The sequence below is a fragment of the Coregonus clupeaformis genome, chromosome 18, assembly GCF_020615455.1.
Source record: "Coregonus clupeaformis isolate EN_2021a chromosome 18, ASM2061545v1, whole genome shotgun sequence".
Classification (NCBI taxonomy): Eukaryota; Metazoa; Chordata; class Actinopteri; order Salmoniformes; family Salmonidae; genus Coregonus; species Coregonus clupeaformis.
Window position 1 is genome coordinate 50,144,103 of NC_059209.1, and position 23,048 is coordinate 50,167,150.

Below are 23,048 nucleotides of genomic sequence, written 5' to 3' on the forward strand. Positions count from 1 at the left end.
CGCAAACCCCAAAAATCTCTGGAGCTGCAATCTCGTACCGGGCTGGGCCCATTCCAGAACCGCTCTAACCTTCTCCTGGTCCATCCTAATCTCTCCCCTGGAGATGATGTACCCGAGAAAGGATGTCGTGTGGGCGTGAAACTCGCACTTCTCGGCCTTCACGAACAGGCGATTCTCCAACAATCGCTGCAGAACCTGCCGGACATGCTGGACGTGGTCGGAAGGTTCCTTCGAGAAGATCAGAATGTCATCCAGGTAAACAAACACAAAGAGACCGATCATATCTCTCAGGACGTCGTTCACCATACTCTGGAATACCGCTGGAGCATTGGTCAGTCCAAACGGCATCACCTGATACTCGAAGTGACCCATCGGTGTATTGAAACCCGTCAACCACTCGTCTCCCTCTCTGATCCGGACCATGTGATACGCATTGCGTGAGGTCTAGCTTGGTGAACACCGTAGCACCCTGTAAGGAGTCGAAGGCAGAACTCATCAAGGGCAGGGGATACTTGTTCTTGACCGTGATGTCATTCAACCCCCGATAATCAATACACGGTCGAAGAGAGCCATCCTTCTTACCCACAAAGAAGAATCCTGCCCCCAGGGGTGATGACGAGGGCCGAACGAGACCAGCAGCTAGGGACTCCTTGATGTAGGTCTCCAAAGCCTCACGTTCAGGGCGGGAGATACTGTATAACCTTCCCTTGGGGTAGACAGCTCCAGGGAACAGGTTGATGGCACAATCATATGGTCGGTGGGGGAGGGAGTGACAGAGCCTTCTGCTTACTGAACACTTCCCCCAAATCGTGATATGTCTCGGGAACCAGGGACAAATCTGGGGGTTTAGCCTCAATCACCTGACTGGGAACCGAATGGGGACAGGCAGTCTTGAGACAGTTAGCATGACAATCAAGGCTCCAACTCGTTACCTTGCCCGTCACCCAATCGAACGTGGGATTGTGTTCCTTCAGCCAGGGGTATCCAAGGACCAGAGGAACATGCGAAGACGGCAGAATGAAGAATGAAATCATCTCCGAATGATTCCCCGACAACAGCATCTTAACCGGTTCAGTCCTCATCGTGATACGTGCCAGACTACTGCCGTTCAGAGTGGTCGCTTCAATGGCTTCCGGCAATTGCTCCTTGGAAAGCCCCAGCTGTTCCACCAACTCGGCATCAAGAAAGCTTCCATCGGCACCTGAATCGATAAAAGCGTTAAATCGCTAAGCTCTGATTCCTGTTCACAAGGGTAGCCGGGAAACGGGGTCTGACAGAGGTACTGAGAGGTTGAAACTGGCTCGCTAAAAGTCCTCCCAACTTTAGCGAGCCGGGCAGTTTGACGACCGCCGGGAACAAGTGGAGATGTAATGCCCCGAGCTACCACAGTAGAGGCAGCAGTTGGTCTTACGTCTATGTTGACGCTCCTCCTTGGTTAACCCGTGCCGCCCCACTTGCATGGGTTCAGAATCGGGAGAGAGGACCTCTCCACTAATCCTTTGTGGTGGAGAATGATCGACGTGTTCTGGTCCACCACCCGACCCGACTGGGAACTGAGAAGCTGATCGATTGGACGGACCCCATTGCTTCTCCCTCCTTCGCTCTCGGACTCGATTATCCACCCGAATAGACAAGGCTACCAAGCTGTCCAGGTCACTAGGCTCCGGATAGGAGATCAACTCATCCTTGAGCTGCTCCGACAGACCCTGGTAAAAGGCCGCTTGCAGAGACTCCTCATTCCACCCACTCTCCACAGCCAACGTCTTGAACTCGATCACGAAGTCGGCCACGCTGCGAGTTCCTTGGTGAAGCGAAAACAGGCGCCTAGCTGCGTCCCTCCCTCGGACGGAATGGTCGAAGAGCTTCCTCATCTCGGCCGTGAACCCCTGGTATGAAGCCATGCAGGGGTCTTGTCGTTCCCAAACGGCTGAAGCCCACTCCAGCGCTCGACCACGCAGCAACTCAATCACAAAGGCTATCCTAGCCTTGTCTGTGGCATAAGAGTAGGGCTGTAGATCGAACACTAACCCACACTGCATAAGGAAAGAACGGCATCTTCCCAGCTCCCCCTCATATTTATCCGGCGTCGGAACCTTGGGCTCACGGAAGGACACCGCTCCAGACGCGGCAGGCGAGATGGGTGAAACCGGTAGTGAATCCTCCACCGGAAACTGGCGCTGGTTCTGGACCTCCGTCAGACCGGTAGAAAGGTTCCGAACTGCCAACGCGATCTCCTGTAGCTCCGTGCTATGATGGCCCAACATCTTCTCCTGATGGGTAATGGCATGGCGAACAGAGTCCAGGTCCGCTGGGTTCATTACTGGCCGGATCGTTCTGTCACGAGTTACAAAGCCAGAACCCAGAAGCAGACCAGGACAAGGTAAGTTGAAACGAAGGTGAGTGTTTATTTACAAAGTCAAGAGTGATGCTGAATAATCCAGGGAACAGAGCGGGCGGCGTCGATTAGTTGTTGGGGGTGCAGTGGTTGATCCAATCATGGCTCGGCAGCCGCCGACCACCAGGCAGAGGTTGGATTAAGGTTCCGGACGAGTGACTGCAGATGGAACAAAACGGAGGTAAGTAAACAACAAACCAACAAGGTGCAAAACAACAAAACTAACGCTAGAAGCTCTAAGACTGATACTCTGGTAAACCTACTGTTCATGGCTAACGATCCGGCAGGGAATGGATGTTAGGCCAGAGCCTAAGAAGGGTGATGATCAGGACCAGGTGTGCAGATTGCTGATGGGATGCAGGTGCGGAAATCAAGAGAGCTCCCCGGAGCGTTCCAGAACCCTCGGGAAACTGGAGATCACGAGCCGAAAAACTAGTCCACAGACAGGACCCGACTCAGACTGCCGGGATCGTTACAATTACATTGATGGAAGTTACAATCTATCTGCAATATTAAGCTGATCTACCCCCTAAGAAAAAAAAAAAGAAGGGCACCTATTGGTAGATGGGTAAAGAAAAAGCAGACAATGAGCATGGTGCAGTTATTAATTACACTTTGGATGGTGTATCAATACACCCAGTCACTACAAAGATATAGGAGTTCTTACTAACTCAGTTGCCGGAGAAAAAGTAAACCGCTCAGGGATTTCACCATGAGGCCAATGGTGACTTTAAAACAGTTACAGAGTTGAATGGCTGTGATAGAACTGAGGATGGATCAACAACATTGTAGTTACAATACTAACCTAAATGACAGAGTGAAAAGAAGGAAGCATGTACAGAATAAAAATAGTCCAAAACATGCGTCCTGTTTGCAATAAGGCACTAAAGTAAAACTGCAAAAAATGTTGCAAAGAAATGAACGTTATGTCCTGAATATAAAGCGTTATGTTTGGGGCAAATCCAACACAACACATCACTGAATACCACTCTTCATATTTTCAAGAATGGTGGTGGCTGCATCATGTTATGGGTATGCTTGTCAATAAACAGAATAAAGCTAAGCACAGGCAAAATCCTAGAGGAAAACTTGTTCAGTCTGCTTTCCAAAAGACACTGGGAGACAAATTCACCTTTCAGCAGCACAAAAACCTAAAACTCAAGGCCAAATATACACTGGAGTTGCTTACCAAGATTACTTTTAATGTTCCTGAGTGGCCTAGTTACAGTTTTGGCTTAAAAATCTATGGCAAGACTTGAAAATGGCTGTCTAGCAATGATCAACAACCAACTTGACAGAGCTTGAACAATCTTAAAAAGAATAATGTGCAAATATTATACAATCCAGATGTGCAAAGCTCTAAGAGACTTACCCAGAAAGACTCACAGCTGTAATCGCTGCCAAAAGTGATTCTAACATGTATTGGCTCAGGGGGCTGAATACTTATGTAATCAAGATATATTAGTGTTTTATATTTCATAATGTTTTTACCAATGTTACAATTTTTCTTCCACTTTGATATTAAAGAGTATTTTGTGTAGATCGTTGACAAAAAATGAAAATGAAATCCATTTTAATCCCACGTTGTAAAACAACAAAATGTGGAAAAAGTAAAGGGATGTGAATAATTTCTGAGGGCACTGTAAATGTTATTTGTGGCAAGTGTTGAAGTCAGACTCTCTCTTGCAGACCCCATCGACATTGTCAAAGATCCCATCACCCCACATGAGTACTTGCAAGAGGAGGACCCTCGGATCTACAGGTCAGACAAGACCAAGAGAGGGCCTCTGCAGGAGGACTGGATCAAGGAGTACAACAACAACCCGGGGAAGACGCCCATCATGTGTGCTTACAAACTGTGCAAGGTGGAGTTCCGCTACTGGGGCATGCAGTCCAAGATCGAGCGCTTCATCCATGATGTAGGTGCGTATGAGATGGGATGAGGCGTTGGAAGAGTAGTTTGAACAATACCTTAATATATCCCTGCCCGTTGCTGGCTATATGAGTGCTAGGTCCATGGAGCAGTTGTGTTTCCATACTACAGGCATGCTGCTGCTGACATCGTGTCAAGATGTTAGAGGTGGCGGCCTGTTGGGATGCCCTGATGTTTTCCAGTGCTGTCTGTCTAAACTCTCTCCCCTGACCTTTCTCAGGTCTGAGGAAGGTGATGGTGCGGGCCCACCGGCAGGCCTGGTGCTGGCAGGACGAGTGGTACGGCCTGACCATCGAAGACATCAGGCAGCTGGAGCTGGAGACCCAGCTGGCCCTGGCCCAGAAGATGGCCCAGTTCAGCCAGGCAGACGAGGCCACAGAGGCCAATGGAGCTGTTTCATCCTCAGACAAGAACCAGGAGGTCAAAGATACCATCAACTCCTTAGAAGCTGACGAGGTGGTCAGTGCAGGGGGCGGGGGAGACTCTCTCCAAACAAAACGAGCAGGGCTCACCAAGCAGTGGTCCACCTCCTCCAGATCCTCCCGCTCATCCAAGAGAGGAGGTGAGATGTTTGAGCCCAATTGTCTGTATCTGTGTGGAGGTATTGGACTGTTGACAATTAATTTTCCAAAATAAAATGTTCAAGCAGGTGGTGTACAAACATCATGTGTTAGTGAGTATGTATCTAGGTGCTGTATCTACAGTACCACTGTCACAGCTTTATCCAGATAGTTTTAACCTGCTTAAATATACAGTCTATGGACAAACCCCTCTCCTACAGACAGTACAACCCCTATCCCCATCCTCACTTCTAAGCAGCAGTCAGAATCCTGCTTGCCACCTGGATCCTCTCGCTCTCCACCAGCCAGACTAATTTCATCCCCTATTACCCCCCTCTCCAGAGCGCTCCTGGGCTATTTATAGCAGCAGTATTGACATCACAGGCTAGAGGAGGCTGACGCTCTTCACACTGACCCTCCGCTCCACCCCTGCGGCTCCCGTCTATCGGCTGACAGGCACAGCTGCGCTTCCCAGCCCATGAGCATCCAGTATGTGCCAGCCAGGGTTTCAAAGAGACCCCCTCCCCTCCCCACTCCTCCTCAGTGATATAGGAGGCAAACAACAAAGACATATGATGGACAGTCCTACTTTTAGTCCAGGCTCTTTTCTTCACACCCCCTCCTGACCACTGAGCAATCCTTCTGTGATTAAGTCAAGCATTACAGAGACTGTTGAGTGTTTATATAACACTGTGTGTGTGTGTGTGTGTGTGTGTGTGTGTGTGTGTGTGTGTGTGTGTGTGTGTGTGTGTGTGTGTGTGTGTCAGTATGAGCGTATGTCAGTAAGAATATTATTCAGTTGGATCTTTAAAATAACAGCGGTACTGTTTGTTTCCCTCCCTGTTTGTGTGTTTCAGCGAGCCCATCACGCCACAGCCTCTCTGAATGGAGGATGCAGAGCATAGCACGAGACTCCGAGGACAGCTCAGAGGAGGAGTTCTTTGATGCTCATGGTAAATCCACCATTTTGATAGTCGTCAAAAAAGCCTAGAGTAGGTTAGAGTAGATAACACTAGTAATGTGTTCCCTTTCCCATAACCCTCCTGGTGCTTCCTCCTCTGACTCTGCATGCGTCTCTTCAACACAGATCAGTTCTTAAGCTACCCAGATACCCAGCATGATTTGGGCCTGCGGTTGAAATAGGTGGGTGTAGCTCGACACACGGTTGTTCGTCTGTTGGGTGAGTCCAGGAGATGACTCAACCCGGGTTGGCTTGTCCTGAAGAAGTGCTGAAATCACCACCCTCTACCTTCACCTGTTCCCAATTGCCAAAACTATCTCACCCTGCCCTCACACACACACACACACACACATGCTCACAAACGCACACACATTCCCTGTGGCGAGTAAATCATCCCATCAAGTCAATCCACAAAATGATGTTCTATTGTGTAGGGGTATGTGTGGAAGCATGATTCACTTAGATGTTCCATATGACATCATGAATTTAGAAGTATGAATAACAAGTCATTAAGTAAGAATAATAAAGCAATGCATGTTTTCTTTTTATCTATTTATTTATATGATACTGATGCTATTTGGTTGTCATCTTTATCTAACTGTTGAAACTGTTCATGATATGTCATGAATTAACTGCATTTGCATTTAGCTGCATGTTCAAATATATATACCTGTATGCTTTTGGTGTTTGTGCCATTATTTATGTTCACAATGAGATGATAAATTGTTGTTTCATTCATGGATTAATCTGTTTTTCACTAACAATCATACAGTGGTATATACATCATGCATACCCCAGTATGTGGCTAAAGGGATTCTTCAACTTCTCATTGGACACCTGATTAGTATATTTAAATAAATTACAATGTGGAAAATAAATGCTGAAACACAATGAACAATATTTCACTATAACTCTTCTTTTATAACAAGCAACCCTACTCAGTCGCTTCATGAGTTAATCCCTTGAAAATGAACTGAGCCAACTTTGCCATATGAGCAAAGATTTCTAGAGCAGCAGTCTTGTGGGGTTGTAATTTTATAGGACAGTAAGCACTGAGCACTGACATTGGCTCCACTGAATCTTTTCCTCATTACATTTTCCTTGTGAGTACGGTAGTATATCATAAGAGTTGAGAACACCCATGCCTCTCCACCCTGTCTCTGTGTTAGCCATTCATTAAGATGGTTATGATCAGTTGGTGATGCGATCAAAGAGATTACAAGGATGACAAAAGCGTACATACAGGCATATGTAATACAATGTCAAGTCAGATAGTAGGTGTATACACTGAGTATACAAAACATTAGGAACACCTTCCTAATATTGAGTTGCACCCCTTTCTTGCCCTCAGAACAGCCTCAATTCGCCGGGCATGGACTCTACAAGGTGTCGAATGCGTTCCACAGGGATTCTGGCCCATATTGACTCCAATACTTCCCACAGTTGTGTCAAGTTGGCTGGATGTCATTTGGGTGGTGGACCATCCTTGATACACACAGGAAACTGTTGAGCGTGAAAAACCCAGCAGCGTTGCAGTTCTTGACACAAACCGGGGCGCCTGGCACCTACTACTGTACCCCGTTCAAAGGCACTTAAATATTTTGTCTTGCCCATTCACTCTGATTGGCACACATACACAATCCATCTCAAGGCTTAAAAATCCTTCTTTAACCTGTCTCCTCCCCTTCAGTGACACTGATTGAAGTGGATTTAACAAGTGACATCAATAAGGGATCATAGCTTTCACCTGGATTCACCTGGTCAGTCTATGTCATGGAAAGAGCTGTTCTTAATGTTTTGTACACTCAGTGTATATAGCCATAACATTTCATCCATAATCATAGTGCCACACTACTTACACTGTATCCATTCATGACATTCTATGTTAGGTCATGATGACATGACCAATGTGACACATTAATGCTACCGTTTGTAGCACCATTTTGATCAATTTATGCTGAAAAGTGTTTCATTGAGCATACTCAGATAAATGCTCATGGTCATGTAAAAGCTTTTATACTCCTCAGCTTCTCCCTGATCTGTGCAACCGAGGACCAGCAAAAAAATGTATGGCCTTTTATGAGTGGTGACCTTTTGATAAAGCAGACGTGCATAGGCTACAGTATGTGTAATGTGATTTCACTGAAAGATCCCAGTGTCCCAGTGGCTTGTTGATTCAATTGAGGAGGCTATGCTACTGCAAAACCACTGGTTTTCAGAGGAACACATAAAATGCAGGGTGCCAATTACTTTATTAATCAGTATTCATATTTATTTATCTTAAAGTAGTGCTCACATGGCCACATAATGTAATATGGTAGGGATCAGGGTGTATGTTTGTCTGTATCTGTACTCAGCCAGTACATGGAGGCCCCTTTCACATTTGTGAACATATAAATGTCTAAAAAGTTTGGTGTTCCTTGTCACAGAATGTTTGAGAATGATCTGTGACTGGTCATCTGAATATACTGAAGATGAGATAAAATGGCACATTGACTTAGCAGGTGTTAGTAAAAATCATGTCTGTCCCTTCTCCACACAGAGGACTTGTCAGGTGATGAAGAGGTCTTTCCCAAGGAGATCGCCAAGTGGAACTCTAACGACCTCATGGACAAGATTGAATCGGCTGATGCAGAAGACACTCCTGGTATGGAGAGGAACGCTGTGTGTGTTAATTGATTGGAGATGTCTGAGAGACAGAGGAGAGATGGAGTTTGTGTCAAAGTTTCCTTTTACAGACAGTATTATATTACTCTGATTCTCAATATTAAAGTGTGTCTGTGGATGTTTCTGCAGGAGAGCTATACAAGGACATGACAGGGGACTATGAAAGGGAGGCCAGCGAGGAGAGACTAGATGAGGTAGGTACCTGGGAGGGTGAATGGCTTTTCAACTGAACATTGGTATACCAACAACACCATGACAGCCAGATCCAATATCAGTAGCATGTCACATAGAATCTGTCTGGCTGAGATCATATACATTGATTGTGCCGACGAAGATGGCGGCCTCGCGACTAGCTCTTAGGAAACTTTGCGGTATTTCGTTTTTTCATGTATTGTTTTTTAAATTATTAGCTCAGAAAGTGTTTTGTATCATTACATACAGCCGGGAAAAACTATTGGATATCAGAGCGGCGGTAACTCACCAGCATTACGACCAGGAATACGACTTTCCCGAAGCAGATCCTTTGTTTGCTCTCCCCAGGGCAACTGAACTGATTCCAGCGGCTGACCCAAAACATCGCCGGCGGGGGAGAGGCACTTGGGGCGGCCTGCTGGTTCGACTTATATTACACGCTAATGTTCAGTCTTTGGATAACAAGGTCGGCGAGCTCAGTGCAAGGATTTCTTTCCAGAGAGACATCAGGGCATGTAACATACTTTGTTTAACAGGAAACATGGCTCTCTCGGGATATTCTGTCGAAATCGGTCCAGCCAGATGGGTTCTCAGCTCATCGCGCAGACAGAAATAAATATCTCTCCGGGAAGCAGAAGGGCGGAGGTGTGTGTTTCATGATTAACGACTCATGGTGTAATTGTAGTAACATACAGGAACTCAAGTCCTTTTGTTCACCCGACTTAGAATACCTCACAATCAAATGCCGACCGTATTATCTCCCAAGATAATTTTCTTCGGTTATAGTCACGGCCGTGTATATCCCCCCTCAAGCCGATACCACGACGGCCCTCAAAGAACTTCACTGGACTTTATGCAAACTGGAAACCACATATCCTGAGGCTGCATTTAATGTAGCCGGGAATTTTAACAAAGCAAATTTGAGGACTAGGCTGCCGAAGTTCTATCAACATATCGACTGTTGTACACGGGCTGCTAAAATTCTCGACCATTGCTATTCAAACTTCTGGGATGGTTATAAGGCCCTCCCCCGCCCTCCTTTCGGCAAATCTGACCACAACTCCATTTTGCTCCTCCCTTCCTATAGGCAGAAACTCAAACAGGAAATACCCGTGCTAAGAACTATTCAACGCTGGTCTGACCAATCGGAATCCACGTTTCAAGATTGTTTTGATCACGCGGACTGGGATATGTTCCGGGTAGCTTGCGAAAATAAATAATTTAGACGAATACACTGAAACGGTGACTGAGTTTATCAGGAAGTGTATAGGAGATGTTGTGCCAACTGTGACTATTAAAACCTACCCTAACCAGAAACCGTGGATAGATGGCAGCACTCGCGCAAAACTGAAAGCGCGAACCACCGCATTTAACCATGGCAAGGTGACTGGGAATATGACGAATACAAACAGTGTAGCTACTCACTCCGCAATGCAATTAAACAGGCAAAACATCAGTATAGAGACAAAGTGGAGTCGCAATTCTACGGCTCAGACACGAGACGTATGTGGCAGGGTCTACAGACAATCATGGACTACAAAAGGAAAACCAGCCACGTCGCCGACACCGACGTCTTGCTTCCGGACAAGCTAAACACCTTCTTTGACCGCTTTGAGGATAACACAGTGCCACCGACGCGGCCCACTACCAAGGACTGTGGGCTCTCCTCCGTGGCCGACATGAGTAAGACATTTAAGCATGTTAACCGCCGCAGGGCTGCTGGCCCAGACGGCATCCCTAGCCGCGTCCTCAGAGCATGCACAGACCAGCTGGCTGGTGTGTTTACGGACATATTCAATCTCTCCCTAGCCCAGTCTGCTGTCCCCACATGCCTCAAGATGGCCACCATTGTTCCTGTACCCAAGAAAGCAAAGGTAACTGAACTAAATGACTATCGCCCCGTAGAACTCACCACTGTCATCATGAAGTGCTTTGAGAGACTAGTCAAGGATCATATCACCTCTACCTTACCTGTCACCCTAGACCCACTTCAATTTGCTTAATGCCCCAATAGATCCACAGACGATGCAATCGCCATCACACTGCACACTGCCCTATCCCATCTGGACAAGAGGAATACCTATGTAAGAATGTTTTTCATTGACTATAGCTCAGCATTCAACACCATAGTACCCTCCAAGCTCATCATTAAGCTCGAGGCCCTGGGTCTGAACCCCACCCTGTGCAACTGGGTCCTGGACTTCCTGACAGGCCGCCCCCAGGTGGTGAAGGTAGGAAACAACATCTCCACTTCGCTGATCCTCAACACTGGGGCCCCTCAAGAGTGCGTGCTCAGCCCCCTCCTGTACTCCCTGTTCACTCATGACTGTGGGGCCAAGCACGCCTCCAACTCAATCATCAATTTTGGAGACGACACAACAGTAGTAGGCTTGATTACCAACAATGACGAGCCTACAGGGAGGAGGTGAGGGCTCTGGGAGTATGGTGCCAGGAAAATAACCTCTCACTCAACGTCAACAAAACAAAGGAGATGATCGTGGACTTCAGGAAACAGCAGAGGGTGCACCCCCCTATCCACATCGACAGGACCGCAGTGGAGAAGGTTGAAAGCTTCAAGTCCCTTGGCGTACACAAAAACTGACAAACTGAAATTGTCCACCCACGCAGACAGTGTGGTGAAGAATGCGCAACAGAGCCTCTTCAACCTAAGGAGGCTGAAGAAATTTGGCTTGGAACCTAAAACCCTCACAAACTTTTACAGATGCACAATTGAGAGCATCCTGTCGGGCTGTATCACCGCCTGATACGGCAACTGCACCGCCCGCAACCGCAGGGCTCTCCAGAGGGTGGTGCGGTCTGCCGAACGCATTACCAGGGGCAAACTACCCGCCCTCCAAGACACCTACAGCACCTGATATCACAGGAAGGCCAAAAAGATAATCAAGGACATCAACCACCCAAGCCACTGCCTGTTCACCCCGCTATCATCCAGAAGGCGAGGTCAGTGCAGGTGCATCAAAGCTGGGAACGAGAAACTGAAAAACAGCTTCTATCTCAAGGCCATCAGATTGTTAAATAGCCATCACTAGCACATTAGAGGCTGCTGCTGCCTATTGAAGTCACTGGCCACTTTAAGAAATGGAACACTAGTCACTTTAATAATGTTTACATATCTTGCATTACTCATCTCATATGTATATACTGTATTCTATATTATTGTACTATATCTTAGTCCATGCCGCTCTGTCATTGCTCGTCCATATACAGTGAGGGAAAAAAGTATTTGATCCCCTGCTGATTTTGTACGTTTGCCCACTGACAAAGAAATGATCAGTCTATAATTTTAATGGTAGGTTTATTTGAACAGTGAGAAACAGAATAACAACAAAAAAATCCAGAAAAACGCATGTTATAAATTGATTTGCATTTTAATGAGGGAAATAAGTATTTGACCCCCTCTCAATCAGAAAGATTTCTGGCTCCCAGGTGCCTTTTATACAGGTAACGAGCTGAGATTAGGAGCACACTCTTAAAGGGAGTGCTCCTAATCTCAGCTTGTTACCTGTATAAAAGACACCTGTCCACAGAAGCAATCAATCAATCAGATTCCAAACTCTCCACCATGGCCAAGACCAAAGAGCTCTCCATGGATGTATACAAATGTGTCTTTGCCCTTGGTTTATGTTGTTGTTCTTGGCTTGTTGTTGTGGTTGGCTAAAGTTGGAAGTGTTTGCTGTGTGACCAGCTGGGGTGTAGGTTGGTCCAGTGTCTCTTAACGATGCTCTAATGCTGTCTGAGTGTGAAGATGAAAGCTGGACGGGCATGCTGTTGTGCTGCTACATTACTATTGCTTTACTATCAATATTGCGTTACCAGAAGGGTGACATCACATATAGACTTCCTGTGATTCATGTCTGAAGGAAGTGGAAGTGCACACTGAACACACAATGAGATGTATCACTATACACTGAGTGTACAAAACATTAGGAACACCTGCTCTTTCCTTTCACCATGTTAATCCAGGTGAAAGCTATGATCCCTTATTGATGTCACTTGTTAAATCCGCTTAAATCAGTGTAGATGAAGGGGAGGAGATGGGTTAAAGAAGGATTTTTAAGCCTTGAGACAATTGAGACATGGATTGTGTATGTGTGCCATTCAGAGGGTGAATGGACAAGACAAAAGATTTAAGTGCCTTTGAACGGGGTATGGTGGTAGGTGCCAGGCGCACCGGTTTGAGTGTGTCAAGAACTGCAACGCTGCAGTTGTCAGTGGTCATGAATCATTAGCAGCCAAGCCAGAAGCATGGTTCTATGGGTGAATGGCTTCATTTCCCTTGAGTTTAACAGATCTCTCTAATGCCCCTCATCCTGCCTTTCCTCTTTACCTCCCATTCACCCCATCAATTCCCCCTCCTTTCCTCTCCCCATAATAGGACCTCTCCTCCCAGCAGTGTCTGCAGCCTTCTAAGATCCACATGCTGATCCTGGTGCTCCATGGAGGCAACATCCTGGACACGGGAGGAGGGGACCAGACCAGTAAGCAGGGCGACATCAACACCATCAGCACTACCTTTGACACAGTGATGCGCGTGCACTATCCCACCGCACTGGGACGAATCGCCATCCGCCTGGTGCCCTGCCCTGCCATCTGTGCTGAGGCCATCTCCCTGGTGTCCAAGTGAGGGACACACAGACACACACACACACACACACTACACAACCATAAATATTGTAATGTGTACATAATGACAGTACACACACTACCAATACTACTACTATTACGAACCTTTACCCTGTGTGTGTCCGTCCCTGGCTTCAGTCTGAGCCCGTACAGCTATGATGAGAGCTGTCTGTCTAGCAGTCAGGACCACATCCCCCTGGCTGTCCTGCCTCTCCTGGCCACCTCCGCCCCCCAGTACCAGGAGGCTGTGGCCACCGTAATCATGAAAGCCAACCAGGTGTACAATGACTTCATCAGGTCCATTGATGGGACAACCTTCAAGGTGAGGTGCTGCCACTGGCCTGTCAGCCTCTCCATTGTTCCAGGTGTGGGCATGGGCTGCTCTTTATTTGGAGCTCTCAAATGGCCGAACATAATATCTTCAGTCCAAACACTAAGATTCAAGAGCATGTTCCCAAGTCAAGGAGGAGATACACTTGATTTATTGTGAAGAACATCAGTTTTGAAGCCTTTTAGTACCAATGAATTATGTGAGTGGTTTCTGTTTCTGAATTATGTGGGTGTTTTCTGTTCCTCAATGTTCCTTTAGATAACCAAAATGACGCTAGCATTCGATATATTTGACACAGGTTCAATTTAGTATAAATTCTATCCTTTTTATAACAAATTATCAGAAACTCACATAATTTAATAGATTGCTCATTCCATAAAGGGTGTATTTTCATCTAGCTTTTGGTTTGTGTGTAGGTGTATGTGTTTTCTTTTTTTTGGGGGGGGGGGGGTTTACTATCCTTGTGGGGACCAGAAGTCCACAAGGACAATTCGGACAATTATGACATTTCGTCGGTCCCCACAAGGAAAACGGCTATTTTAGGCATAGGGGTTAGGTTTAGGGTTACAATTGGGGTTAAGGGTTAGGTTTACGGTTAGGGAAAATATGACATTGAATGGGAATCCATTGTTTGGTCCCCACAAGGATAGTAAAACAAACGTGTGTGTTTGCGTGAGCGGGTTTGTTTGATTACATGGTTATGACATCTGATTAGTTTAAAAAGGGTTGGACAATATTATCTGCATCCTGTTTGATAGATATCTAATGATCTGATCTGTTTTAGTAAATTGACCTGTGACCTCTATGTAGGTGTGCCTGATTGGGGACTGCGTGGGAGGGATCCTGGGGTTTGACGCCTTGTGTAGCAGCAACCTGACTATTGGTGAGAGCCAGAACAGCAGCCGCAGGGGTAGTGTAATCAGCATACAGGTAAGACCCAAACCTTAAAGCTTAGCTACTCTCCCTGTTCCTAAGTTTTGCCCCTCCCCCAAATCCCAGACACTCACCCAGAAGCTCTTATTCACCCTAAATACAGCCCTCCACTATTTCACCACCACATTTCTCCTCTAAGAAAGGACACTTATCCAGCGCCCATCCTAGTTCTGGTGCCGTTTACTTATCGGTCATTTCACTATACATTCTGCAATCTCTGTCCTTCCTCCCATACCTCCCTGCAGGACCAGGACCTCCTCTCCCCAGGTATCATCATCAACAGTGGGCACGGCTCTGCCTCTCCCACCCTGGAGGGCAGCCGCCACCTGAGCCGCAGCAACATTGACATCCCCCGCTCAGGAGGACCAGACGACCCCAAGAGAGAGCTGCCCCGCAAGACGAGCGACTCCTCCACATATGAGTTGGACACCATCAAACACCATCAGGCCTTCCTGACCAGGTGTGACGGGGGGTTACATTACTACAGTTACATTACATCATTGATGTAGCTGATGGTTAATATTGTTACTTTCACTGTACTGAGAAGGGTATATGGCTATGCATGTGATATTGTAGAGTAATGGGTATGGCCGCCACACGGGCGGTCACAAGACATGAAGGCAGTCAAATTCCACATGACCGTTTAGTCACGGTAATTAGGCTTCTCCAAGCTCTGATGCAGCTGATGGTCATTAGTTGCCTACCAAACTTGCTAACTGCCTGGTACTCAGCACTCTATTGTCCCTCTAATCACTCTGACATTTTATTTATTTATTTCACCTTTATTTAACCAGGTAAGCCAGTTGAGAACAAGTTCTCATTTACAACTGCGACCTGGCCAAGATAAAGCAAAGCAGTGCGATAAAAACAACAACACAGAGTTACATATGGTGTAAACAAAACATAAAGTCAAAAATACAACAGAAAATATATATACAGTGTGTGCGAATGTAGTAAGTTATGGAGGTAAGGCAATAAATAGGCCATAGTGCAAAATAGTTAAAATTTTGTATTAACACTGGAATAATAGATGTGCAACAGATGATGTGCAAATAGAGATACTGGGGTGCAAATTAGCAAAAATAAATAACAATATGGGGATGAGGTAGTTGGGTGGGCTAATTTCAGAATGGCTGTGTACAGGTGCAGTGATCGGTAAGCTGCTCTGACAACTGACGCTTAAAGTTAGTGAGGGAGATAAGAGTCTCCAGCTTCAGAGATTTTTGCAGTTCGTTCCAGTCATTAGCAGCAGAGAACTGGAAGGAATGGCGGCCAAAGGAGGTGTTGGCTTTGGGGATGACCAGTGAGCTAAGATAAGACGGGGATTTGCCTAGCAGTGATTTATAGATGACCTGGAGCCAGTGGGTTTGGCAAGGAATATGTAGTGAGGGCCAGCCAACAAGAGCGTACAGGTCACAATGGTGGGTAGTATATGGGGCTTTGGTGACAAAACAGATGGCACTGTGATAGACTACATCCAATTTGCTGAGTAGAGGGTTGGAGGCTATTTTGTAAATGACATCGCCGAAGTCAAGGATCGGTAGGATAGTCAGTTTTAAGAGGGCATGTTTGGCAGCATGAGTGAAGGAGGCTTTGTTGCGAAATAGGAAGCCGATTCAATGCAAATGTATTCGAAAATCGAATCAAACACTTCATGAGAGCCCATGTGCTCATGTTGCGCAACATTTCTATAGGCTATGCAATTGAGGGAGAAAACAGAGTGATGGCCGCAAATAATCAGCCATCACTCTGTTCGATCCCATCAGCTTTCTATAGGCTAGGCCTACTATATTTATTTCTCAATTTTTCTAATATTAAGCACATTGCTTATATTTACAGTGCCTTGCAAAAGTATTCATCCCCCTTGGCGTTTTTCCTATTTTGTTGCAATACAACCTGTAATTTAAATGGATTTTTATTTGGATTTCATGTAATGAACATACACAAAATAGTCCAAATTGGTGAAGTGAAATTTAAAAAATTACTTGTTTTAAGATCTGGTGCAACCAATTACCTTCAGAAGTCACATAATTAGTTAAATCAAGTCCACCTGTGTACAATCTAAGTGTCACATGATCTGTCACATGATCTCAGTATATATACACCTGTTCTGAAAAGCCCCAGAGTCTGCAACACCACTAAGCAAGGGGCACAACCAAGCAAGCGGCACCATGAAGACCAAGGAGCTCTCCAAACAGGTCAGGGACAAAGTTGTGGAGAAGTACAGATCAGGGTTGGGTTCTAAAAAAATATCAGAAACTTTGAACTTCCCACGGAGCACCATTAAATCCATTATTAAAAAATTGAAAGAATATGGCACCACAACAAACCTGCCAAGAGAGGGCCGCCCACCAAAACTCACAAACCAGGCAAGGAGGGCATTAATCAGAGAGGCAACTAAGAGACCAAAGATATCTCTGAAGGAGCTGCAAAGCTCCACAGCGGAGATTGGAGTATCTGTCCATATGTCACGTTCGTTGAAGGACGGATCAGACCAAGGCGCAGCGTGATATGCATACATGTTTATTAAATGCTAAACACACAACAAAACAACAAACCAACACGTGAAGTCCAAAGGCTAACACAAAACAAGCCTAAACACGGAACAAGATCCCACAACTAAACAGTGCCAATAGGCTGCCTAAGTATGATCCCCAATCAGAGACAACGAGCGACAGTTGCCTCTGATTGGGAACCACACCGGCCAACATAGATCTATACATACTAGATCATACACATAGCTATACACAACATAGAAAATCCACACCCTGACTCAACATACAAGAGTCCCCTGAGTCAGGGTGTGACAGTACCCCCAAAGGTGCGGACTCCGACCGCACAAACTTTACTTAACAGGGTAGGGGCCGGGTGGGCGGATCCGGCTGCGGGCGTGACGACCACATACTCTCCGCCTCCCTGTTGCGCCCCTGGTCTGGTCTGGACCTCGGCGCGCTGCTTCCCCTCTCCTTCCTCTTACGATACTCCAAGCCCTGTATGGACCCCGGTGTGGGAGACCCTGAACCTGGAGAGGGGCTGACGTCTGGGTCTGGACTGGAGCTGCTGACCGGAGCTGGACTAGGCACCGGTGGAACGGACTGCTCTGGCTCCGGAGTGGAGCAGCTGACCGGAGCTGGACTAGGCACCGGTGGAGCGGACTGCTCTGGCTCCGGAGTGGAGCAGCTGACAGGAGCTGGACTTGACCCCGGTGGAGCGGACTGCTCTGGCGGAACGGGCACGGGCCGGACTGGACACACGCACCACTGGCTTGGTGCGAGTAGCAGGAACATGCCCGGGCCGGACTGGGAACACGCACCACTGGCTTGGTGCGAGGAGCAGGAACGGGCCGGGCCGGACTGGCGACACGCACCACTGGCTTGGTGCGAGGAGCGGGAACAGGCCGGGCCGGACTGGGAACACGCACCACTGGCTTGGTGCGAGGAGCAGGAACGGGCCGGACTGGCGACACGCACCACTGGCTTGGTGCGAGGAGCAGGAACGGGCCGGGCCGGACTGGGAACACGCACCACTGGCTTGGTGCGAGGAGCAGGAACGGGCCGTACCGGGCTGACGACACACACCACTGGCTTGGTGCAGGGAGCAAACACGGGCCGTACCGGACTGGCGACACGCACCACAGGTTTGGTGCGGGGAGCAGGCACGGGCCGTACCGGACTGTGGAGGCGGACTGGAGGTCTGGAGCGGAGAGCTGGCACAACCCATCCTGGCTGGATGCCTACTTCCGCACATTATGTGTGAGGCATTAGCACAGGACGCACTGGGCTGTGCACGCGCACTGGCGATACAGTGTGTAGAACCGGCGCAGGATATGCGGGACCGAGGAGGCGTACTGGAGACCAGAAGCGTTGAGCCGGCACACCCCGTCCTGGCTGGATGCCCATCTTCGCACGGCACGTGCGTGGTGCTAGCACAGGACGTACAGGACTGTGCCGGCGCACTGGCGACACAGTACGTAGCTCCGCATAACACGGAGCCTGCCCAGTCACACGCTTCCTGGCGTGAGTACAGGGAGTTGGCTCTGCTCTGAAACTAGGCTCCACCAACCACCCCGTGTGCCCCCCCAAACATTTTTCTTGGGGCTGCTTCTCGGGCTTCCTCCTCGACCGGCGTCCTCTGTGTTGACGTAGCTCCTCTCCTGCCTGGGCATCTACCTTCGCCCATGGTCCTTTCCCCGCAAATATCTCCTCCCATGACCAAATCTTCCCCACCTGTGTCCAGGGTGTTCGGTCCTCCTGGGCACGCTGCTTGGTCCGTGTTTGGTGGGATCTTCTGTCACGTTCGTTGAAGGACGGATCAGACCAAGGCGCAGCGTGATATGCATACATGTTTTTTAAATGCTAAACACACGACAAAACAACAAACCAACGACACGTGAAGTCCAAAGGCTAACACAAAACAAGCCTAAACACGGAACAAGATCCCACAACTAAACAGTGCCTATAGGCTGCCTAAGTATGATCCCCAATCAGAGACAACGAGCGACAGCTGCCTCTGATTGGGAACCACACCGGCCAACATAGATCTATACATACTAGATCATACACATAGCTATACACAACATAGAAAATCCACACCCTGACTCAACATACAAGAGTCCCCTGAGTCAGGGCGTGACACCATAGGACTACTTTAAGCCGTACACTCCACAGAGCTGTGGCCAGAAAAAAGCCATTGCTTAAAGAAAAAAATAAGCAAACACGTTTGGTGTTCGCCAAAAGGCATGTGGGAGACTCCCCAAACATATGGAAGAAAGTATGAGACTAAAATTGAGCTTTTTGGCCATCAAGGAAAACGCTATGTCTGGCGCAAACCCAACACCTCTCATCACTCCGAGAACACCATCCCCACAGTGAAGCATGGTGGTGGCAGCATCATGCTGTGGTGATGTTTTTTGTCAGCAGGGACTGGGAAACTGGTCAGAATTGAACAATGATGGATGGCGCTAAATACAGGGACGTTCTTGAGGGAAACCTGTTTAAATCTTCCAGAGAATTGAGACTGGGACAGAGGTTCACCTTCCAGCAGGACAATGACCCTAAGCATACTGCTAACACAACATTCGAGTGGTTTAAGGGGAAACATTTAAATGTCTTGGAATGGCCTAGTCAAAGCCCAGACCTCAATCCAATTGAGAATCTGTGGTATGACTTAAAGATTGCTGTACACCAGCGGAACCCATCCAACTTGAAGGAGCTGGAGCAGTTTTGCCTTGAAGAATGGGCAAAAATCCCAATGGCTAAATGTGCCAAGCTTATAGAGACATACCCCAAGAGACTTGCAGCTGTAATTGCTGCAAAAGGTGTCTCTACAAAGTATTGACTTTGGGGGGGTGAATAGTTATGCACGCTCAAGTTTTCAGTTTTTTTGTCTTATTTCTTGTTTGTTTCACCCCAAAAATTATTTTGCATCTTCAAAGTGGTAGGCATGTTGTGTAAATCAAATGATACAAACCCCCCAAAAATCCATTTTAATTCCAGGTTGTAAGGCAACTAAATGGGAAAATGCCAAGGGGGGTGAATACTTTCGCAAGCCACTGTACAACAGATGTATAGCCTACCTGGCTGGCATGAAAATAAACCACGGGGAAAAGCGTCCTCCATTCGCTATTTAAGTGCATAGATGACATGTATTTTTTCCCGCTGCCCCTGTTTCGATACAGGTGCATGATAATGGTCCATTCTAAATCAAAACAAATTTCACACATATACAGTGGGGGAAAAAAGTATTTAGTCAGCCACCAATTGTGCAAGTTCTCCCACTTAAAAAGATGAGAGTGGCCTGTAATTTTCATCATAGGTACACGTCAACTATGAGAGACAAAATGAGAAAAAAAAATCCAGAAAATCACATTGTAGGATTTTTAATGAATTTATTTGCAAATTATGGTGGAAAATAAGTATTTGGTCAATAACAAAAGTTTCTCAATACTTTGTTATATACCCTTTGTTGGCAATGACACAGGTCAAACGTTTTCTGTAAGTCTTCACAAGGTTTTCACACACTGTTGCTGGTATTTTGGCCCATTCCTCCATGCATATCTCCTCTAGAGCAGTGATGTTTTGGGGCTGTCGCTGGGCAACACGGACTTTCAACTCCCTCCAAAGATTTTCTATGGGGTTGAGATCTAGAGACTGGCTAGGCCACTCCAGGACCTTGAAATGCTTCTTACGAAGCCACTCCTTCGTTGCCCGGGCGGTGTGTTTGGGATCATTGTCATGCTGAAAGACCCAGCCACGTTTCATCTTTAATGCCCTTGCTGATGGAAGGAGGTTTTCACTCAAAATCGCACGATACATGGCCCCATTCATTCTTTCCTTTACACGGATCAGTCGTCCTGGTCCCTTTGCAGAAAAACAGCCCCAAAGCAAGATGTTTCCACCCCCATGCTTCACAGTAGGTATGGTGTTCTTTGGATGCAACTCAGCATTCTTTGTCCTCCAAACACGACGAGTTGAGTTTTTACCAAAAAGTTCTATTTTGGTTTCATCTGACCATATGACATTCTCCCAATCCTCTTCTGGATCATCCAAATGCACTCTAGCAAACTTCAGACGGGCCTGGACATGTACTGGCTTAAGCAGGGGGACACGTCTGGCACTGCAGGATTTGAGTCCCTGGCGGCGTAGTGTGTTACTGATGGTAGGCTTTGTTACTTTGGTCCCAGCTCTCTGCAGGTCATTCACTAGGTCCCCCCGTGTGGTTCTGGGATTTTTGCTCACCGTTCTTGTGATCATTTTGACCCCACGGGGTGAGATCTTGCGTGGAGCCCCAGATCGAGGGAGATTATCAGTGGTCTTGTATGTCTTCCATTTCCTAATAATTGCTCCCACAGTTGATTTCTTCAAATCAAGCTGCTTACCTATTGCAGATTCAGTCTTCCCAGCCTGGTGCAGGTCTACAATTTTGTTTCTGGTGTCCTTTGACAGCTCTTTGGTCTTGGCCATAGTGGAGTTTGGAGTGTGACTGTTTGAGGTTGTGGACAGGTGTCTTTTATACTGATAACAAGTTCAAACAGGTGCCATTAATACAGGTAACGAGTGGAGGACAGAGGAGCCTCTTAAAGAAGAAGTTACAGGTCTGTGAGAGCCAGAAATCTTGCTTGTTTGTAGGTGACCAAATACTTATTTTCTACCATAATTTGCAAATAAATTCATAAAAAATCCTACAATGTGATTTTCTGGATTTTTTTCTTCTCAACCTATGATGAAAATTACAGGCCTCTCTCATCTTTTTAAGTGGGAGAACTTGCACAATTGGTGGCTGACTAAATACTTTTTTCCCCCACTGTATATTATTTAGTATATGTAAAGACAAGATTACATCAAGAATAGTCTGATGGGTGACAATATTAGCCTATCACTTGTGAATGATATATTATCACTTGTGAATGATGCACAGCATAAGAAACAATGCCTTTTCTGTGACTTTTTCGAATCATAGTCGCACACCTCATGTAGCCTAGCCCATAGGCCTATATGTTTTAATAAGGTTTGTATCACAACTAAAGTGGCCAAATAACTTCTTAAAATTAAGCACATTAATCCGCTTTACAAGGGGTGTAGAGCATTACTGGCATAAGCAGCGCGTGAGTTTCAATTTTGGGGAAGATAATTTGCACCATAAAAATGCACCTTTATAATAAAAGCATTACATGCAGAATTGCATTTGCGGTCACTTATAGCCTACTACCATGTGCGCATTGCTGTGCTTATAATGTGAAGAAAATAGCCCTATAATTTATCATTTTAAGCTAAACGTTCTGATCTGTTGCGTAAGCACATTGCATAAAAAAAAAAATTGGATGCTAGTGGTTGTATTAATTTGGGATCTATCGCATCCCACAACTGTCCCAGACTATGTTTGGAATATTTATTTCTCGCACAGATTAGAAGAGGTCGACTTTTGTACTATGGGGGATAGTAGATTGACATAGGCTAGTGCGTTTGCTGTTCGTTAGGCCTACTCATCTTGTTGGCTGACGAAAAGTAAATGTGGACAGTTCTTCCAATATCTTCAATATGCACCTCGGAATTGGATAAGGACGCGCGCAGTTGCGTCCCCGATGTGTCTGTCTTCACTTGTAGCCTGTGAGAAAGACCTGATCATGTGATGGAGCGCACAGCACTCAGAGAGAAGGGCACAACGGCCAATGGCTGCAAAAGGCATGGATTTTTTTAGGGTGCATTACAGCCACATAAAGGGGATGCCGCCGTGAAATTCAAGGCATTATCAAGTGCTTGTCAAATTGTGAATGAGTGACTGGTGTAGTGTGTACAGCCTGTACAAAAAACAAAGCAGAGCTCATGCCTTTCAAGCAACTTTTTTCAAATCATCATTAGAGTCGCATCATGCAGCCTGAGAATGTATTAAAAATCAAAACATATAGCCCAACGTTTGTAGAACAACTAAAGTTA

At 46.6% G+C, this 23,048-nt stretch overlaps 1 protein-coding gene across 2 annotated transcripts in view; it reads left to right on the top strand.

Annotated features, from left to right (window-relative positions):
- Nucleotides 1-23,048, top strand: part of LOC121530938 (membrane-associated phosphatidylinositol transfer protein 2-like) — a 104,085-nt gene that overhangs the window by 67,861 nt on the left and 13,176 nt on the right. For both annotated transcript variants that reach the window (XM_041836332.2, XM_041836331.2), the window contains exons 5-13: nt 4,085-4,318; nt 4,549-4,890; nt 5,746-5,841; nt 8,392-8,496; nt 8,646-8,710; nt 13,105-13,349; nt 13,491-13,674; nt 14,494-14,613; nt 14,862-15,076. In XM_041836332.2, the coding sequence (XP_041692266.2) occupies nt 4,085-4,318; nt 4,549-4,890; nt 5,746-5,841; nt 8,392-8,496; nt 8,646-8,710; nt 13,105-13,349; nt 13,491-13,674; nt 14,494-14,613; nt 14,862-15,076 (1,606 nt within the window). The remainder of the gene's footprint in view (nt 1-4,084; nt 4,319-4,548; nt 4,891-5,745; nt 5,842-8,391; nt 8,497-8,645; nt 8,711-13,104; nt 13,350-13,490; nt 13,675-14,493; nt 14,614-14,861; nt 15,077-23,048) is intronic.